The 6,000-nt window shown below is 34.3% G+C and overlaps 1 protein-coding gene across 1 annotated transcript in view; it reads left to right on the forward strand.

Annotated features, from left to right (window-relative positions):
* Positions 1–4,717, forward strand: part of SLC17A6 (solute carrier family 17 member 6) — a 43,371-nt gene extending 38,654 nt beyond the window's left edge. Inside the window, exons 9-12 of the mRNA XM_003919923.4 lie at positions 344–476; positions 916–1,026; positions 1,482–1,609; positions 2,343–4,717. Coding sequence (XP_003919972.1) covers positions 344–476; positions 916–1,026; positions 1,482–1,609; positions 2,343–2,678 — 708 coding nt within the window. The 3' untranslated portion in view covers positions 2,679–4,717. The remainder of the gene's footprint in view (positions 1–343; positions 477–915; positions 1,027–1,481; positions 1,610–2,342) is intronic.
* The last annotated feature ends 1,283 nt before the right edge of the window (positions 4,718–6,000 follow it).

Raw genomic sequence — 6,000 nt, forward strand, 5'->3', positions numbered from 1 at the left:
GCCACTTTCCTTCTTTCATTAAGGATGTATTTGTGCCAACACTTTCAATGACATCAGAAGAGTTGATTCATACTCAAAATTTACTGACTCATAACATAGCAAAAAAAAAAAATTACCTTCTCATAGAAGGTTGAAAGGGGTCAAAGTAAATTCTCTTAGATTTTCTCATTTATTCTGTGGAAGGCATTACTTATTCTAGGAATGAGTAAGTGGTCATTTGGAAACAGTATTTTTCTTCCTTTTTTCGTAAAGATTTGATGACAGATTCAGAAAACCAAAGCCATTAAACTGCTCCCATTATTCATGGTTATGTCTATTTCTCCCCCTTCTTGCTTTTCGTCAGGTTGGCATGCTATCTGCTGTGCCACACTTAGTAATGACAATTATTGTGCCTATTGGAGGACAAATTGCAGATTTTCTAAGAAGCAAGCAGATTCTTTCAACTACCACAGTGAGAAAGATCATGAATTGTGGTGGTAAGTACGTAAGTGGCCCTAAGGACGTTTTTAGTTCAATCAGTTTAACCTACGTGAGTGAATAACTTTTTCTACACATATCAAATTACTCAGAGGCAGTTACATTTGTTCCTTCGTTGTTCATTTAAAACAACTTTTTCATCTTCAAACTTTTTGTAACTTCTAGTTTTAAGTAATTGCTTAATAATGCCATTTGTATTTTTTCTAACTAACTTACCTCTTCCCATCATTGAAACTATAAGCTGTTTTGGATGTTTTAACTGAAATGTGAGGAAAGCTTCACAAATCTCTAGGATAAATGATTACTATTATTATTTTTGAAGATAGGTTCTCTGAAGTGGAATTTCTAGGTCAATAAGTTGGAACATTTTTAGCAATTTTGGCTCATTGGTAAAATTTCAAAAATTTCTGAATAATTTCTATGTGTTTGCTTCTGAAGGTTTTGGCATGGAAGCCACACTGCTTCTGGTCGTTGGCTATTCTCATACTAGAGGGGTAGCAATCTCATTCTTAGTACTTGCAGTGGGGTTCAGTGGATTTGCTATATCTGGTAAGATATAATTTTTTTTCTTTGTTCTTGTGACATTCTGATCTTGACTGCTGATAACAGATACATACATGTATCTTTTTATAGACATCTTCATATTCATCTTTGATACACTGAATAATAGTCAAATATTTATGCTAGAAAATGAAGACAATAAAATATTTAGAAAACATTTAGATTTGTTAATACTCAATTTCCTCCTGACCTGCCTTTTTTGTTGTTGTTGTTAAGAGAACATTACCTCCTCTCTGTGGACTTAGTATCACATATTAAGGATTGGATAAGAATTTATACATCATTCCATTCTCATTATATCCCCAAGAGAAAATATCACAAAGTAATTAAGGACATCCTCTGTACCCAATACATTTTAAAGAAGCTATGATCAGTGGTTCTGTAGGTTCTTACTTCTAAGAAGTTTAGAATTCCCTGATTCAAAACTTATGTGTGTATTTCAGGTTTCAATGTTAACCACTTGGATATTGCTCCAAGATATGCCAGTATCTTAATGGGCATTTCGAATGGTGTCGGCACATTGTCAGGAATGGTTTGTCCTATCATTGTTGGTGCAATGACAAAGAATAAGGTAAGATGATCAAAACAGGTGTTTTGTCACAGAAGACAGTTTCTCCAAATGATAATTTTTTTTTTTGGAAAAAGAGTTAAAATATTATCCTTGGCATTCTCTTTCTGGACCAGTCACCACATCTCTGAGTGGGAAAGATAAATGAGGCTCAGAATAAAATACCTTTTTGGGAATTCCGAGAAAGTCCATTTTCCAAACTATAAGCAATATGTTTCTCAACACTTTTTGATAGTTCTAATATCCCTGATGTGACAAAAACCCCTTTTGTCTCTGGCTTTTTAAAGTAGTCAAGCAGATGTCTTCTTAGCTTTGTTTGTAAACCTCAATTCAGACTCCCCTGCAGTTGTCCAAGGAAGAATATTATCATCAGCTGTTTGTACTTATATGTGTATGCAGAGCTTCAAAAATCTGGTTAATAGAAGTAAAGAAACAAAAGAAATGAAATAATAACATAAGTAAATCAATGGACATGAAAAGAGATTATGAATATTTTTAAAATCATCAGGCTGTAGATACATTTGGACTTTTATTTCTAAACTTTTAGATGTAAAAAATTAAATAATAAAAGTAATAGTATTACAGAAGTGTTATAGCGAGTGTTTGCTTTACATCATCAGGACATGGACCAAAGATAGTGTTTTATGAAGACTAAGTAGTGGTGCATTCAGAAAAGATGTTAGGTGCTTAAATCGTGGAGAGTCTCTTCTCACAGTGCTGCTTTTTGTCACTGCAGTCACGTGAAGAGTGGCAGTATGTCTTCCTGATCGCTGCCCTAGTCCACTATGGTGGAGTTATATTTTATGCAATATTTGCCTCAGGAGAGAAACAACCCTGGGCAGACCCTGAGGAAACAAGTGAAGAAAAATGTGGATTTATTCATGAAGATGAACTTGATGAAGAAACAGGGGACATTACTCAAAATTATATAAATTATGGTACCACCAAGTCTTATGGTGCCACAACACAGGCCAATGGAGGTTGGCCCAATGGTTGGGAAAAGAAAGAGGAATTTGTACAAGGAGAAGTACAAGACTCATATAGCTATAAGGACCAAGATGATTATTCATAACAAAGCCAATTACTGGATTTATTTTTAGTGTTTGTGATTAAATTCATTGTGATTGCACACACACACACACACACACACAAAACCCACATGATGTAAACATGTAAACATAACAACCAGGCAAGTCTTGCTGTAAAAATGAAATGAAAACAAACTCATGAGGTTACCATCAAGTGCAATCTGTAAAATTGTGAAGTTCCATCATTTCCATTCAAGTCATTCATTCTTGCGTTTGTGACTTAAAGGTTAATTGGTCAAAACTGTAGAAACAAGTAGTTACCCATTGGGTTCATATGAGCTAAAACTCATCACTATTTAATAAAGCACAACTAAAACAGTTGGCACATCTCATCCTACAAAAGTTAGGAAGCCAAAGCTACTTGATCATGCAAAATGCACTTATATATTTGTTACACTGCATTGCAAGATATCACAAAGAAGTCCTGCTTTTTTTTTTTTTTTTTAAAAAAAAAAAAAAGGGAAACTGTCAAGTTGGCTGCATCAGGTTGTAGCAACATTTATTAAGGAAAATCATGGAGTTGGGATATCTCTCAATTAAAGAAGTACATTGTGAACCATCAGCTACAGTTGTACTGAATAATTGTTAGAATTGCATAATGTGGGATATTTTGTTAGCCCTCAAAAGGAATATCTTACAATGTTTTCTATGAAATGCTTGGGCATGAACACTTATTTCTGTGAAAGAGAACATGTAAATTGAGGGGTATGCTTCATGTTCTTCCATCCATTTACCTAACAGTATGAAAAACTTCGCATTTCAATAAAATCAAACTTTTCATGTAGCGTATCACATAACTATTTTGCAAAAAATATAAAAAGAAATAAACTTCAATGTATTTTTTATTACAACTTTGTACTGGTTGTAACTTAGAAAAAAATGAGATATATACACCATAAAGAATCTAATAAGAAATTTACTATGGAGATGTAGCCCTTAAAATGCAATATTAACAACAAAGAGATAGAAAATGGTTTAGATATCCTTCTTCCTTCATAATTAAATACTATATGAAACTTGTGCCACAGAGCTATATATAATATGGAAAGATAAACTTCATAGAGATATTGTAAGTAGAAAATTTTATTATTTAAAGTCCTATTAAGAAATATTTGTCTTAAATATATAGGACAATAAATTATATTAAAATTGTCTTTCTCTATATATCTGTATATCTTATACATATCCATACACAGAAACATAATTAAAAAATCATACAAAACCAAAAATAGCATACACCTAATGTTGGGTTAGGGAATTGCAATTTCTACTTTCATAGAGTCATAGAATTTTAGATGGGGAAGAGGCATTTTGCTTGTTGTTTCTTAATATAATTCAACAAGAATTGCAACATTTGTGTACCAAGCAATAAGTGCAATGCATAAAATTTCCTATCTGTATATTACCTTCATTTTGCTTGTAGTAGCTGTTTGGGTGGTTGGAATGATTTTTTTTTTCTCTTAAAAAGCTAACATCAGACCTCTTTATGATGTCCTAAAATTTTGACAATGCATTTCCCAATTCAACTCAAAATATTCTTGGTGTATTTTGTCTATTCTGGATACTTGATCTGTTCATTGTATTGTGCTAGTGACTGGAGGCCCTGCTACTGCGAATATAAAACATAAAGGTTGTTTAAAAAATGCAAATTATTCTTTACCTTAAGAAAATAAAAATACCCTTTGCTTTGTGCCTCAAAGTGATGTAATGTGATCACAGCTTTTGTTGTGTTGAATGAAAATCTGTGGACTGTCATTTTGTTGCGGCAAAAAAAGTGTTAATAAAATGCTCTATTTATCCTTTTCTAAAAAGCAGTGCATTAATCATGTATTAATTTGGATTTGTTTTATTTAATTTTTAGCTTTAATGTGAATTTAGTTGGTGGAGGTTCCAATGAAGCCAAACCTAGGCTCAAGAACAACAAACTTTTTAGCCACTGGAGACTTAATGAAAGAACATGGCATTGTTTTATTTTTTTAATTGTACTTTAGATTCTGGGGTACATGTGCAGATCATGGAAGACTGTTGTATAGGTACATTCATGGCAAGATGGTTTGTTGCCACCATCCCCCCATCACCTATACCTGATATTTCTCCCCACATTATCCCTCCCTCACCCTCCCTCCCATGATCCCTCCCATAGCAACCCCCAAGGGAGCCCAGTGTGTGATGCTCCCCTCTTTGCATCCAAATGTTTTCATTGTTCAACACCCACCTATGAGTGAGAACATGCAGTGTTTGATTTTCTGTTCTTGTGTCAGTTTGCTGAGAATGATGGTTTCCAGGTTCATCCATGTCCCTACAAAGGATACCAACTCATCATTGTTTATGGCTGCATAGTATTCCATGGTGTATATGTACCACATTTTCCCTATCCAGTCTATTATTGATGGGCACTTGAGTTGGTTCCAGGTCTTTGCTATTGTAAACAGTGCCACAGTGAACATGCCTGTGCATGTGTCTTTATAATAGAATGATTTATAGTCCTTTGGGTATATACACAGCAATGGGATTGCTGGGTCAAATGGAATTTCTGTTTCTAGATCTTTGAGGAATCGCCACACTGTCTTCCACAACAGTTGCACTAATTTACACTCCCACCAACAGTGTAAAAGTGTTCCTATTTCTCCACATCCTCTCTAGTATCTGTTGTCTCCAGATTTTTTAATAATCACCATTCTAACTGGTGTGAGATGGTATCTCAATGTGGTTTTGATTTGCATTTCTCTAATGACCAGTGATGATGAGCATTTTTTCAAATGTTTGTTGGCTTCATATATGTCTTCTTTGAAAAGTGTCTGTTCAGATCCTTGGCCCACTTTTGGATGGTTTTTTTTTTTTTTTTCTTGTAAATCTATCTTAGTTCTTTTTAGATTCGGATATTAGCCCTTTGTCAGATGGGTAGATTGCAAAAATTTTTTCCCATTCTGTTGGTTGCTGGTTTGCTCTAATGATTGTTTCCTTTGCTGTACAGAAGCTCTGGAGTTTAATTAGATCATATTTGTCTATTTTGGCTTTTGCTGCCATTGCTTTTGGTGTCTTAGTCATGAAGTCCTTGCCTATGCCTATGTCCTGAATGGTCTTGCCTAGGTTTTCTTCTAGAGTTTTTATGATGTTAGGTCTTATGTTTAAGTCCTTAATCCATCTGGAGTTAATTTTATTGTAAGGCATCAGGAAGGGGTCCAGTTTCTGCTTTCTGCACATTGCTAGCCAGTTTTCCCAACACCATTTATTAAACAGGGGATCCTTTCCCCGTTGCTTGTTTTTGTCAGGTTTGTCGAAGATCAGATGGTTGTAGATGTGTGG

The sequence above is a fragment of the Saimiri boliviensis genome, chromosome 6 (genome assembly GCF_048565385.1).
Source record: "Saimiri boliviensis isolate mSaiBol1 chromosome 6, mSaiBol1.pri, whole genome shotgun sequence".
Classification (NCBI taxonomy): Eukaryota; Metazoa; Chordata; class Mammalia; order Primates; family Cebidae; genus Saimiri; species Saimiri boliviensis.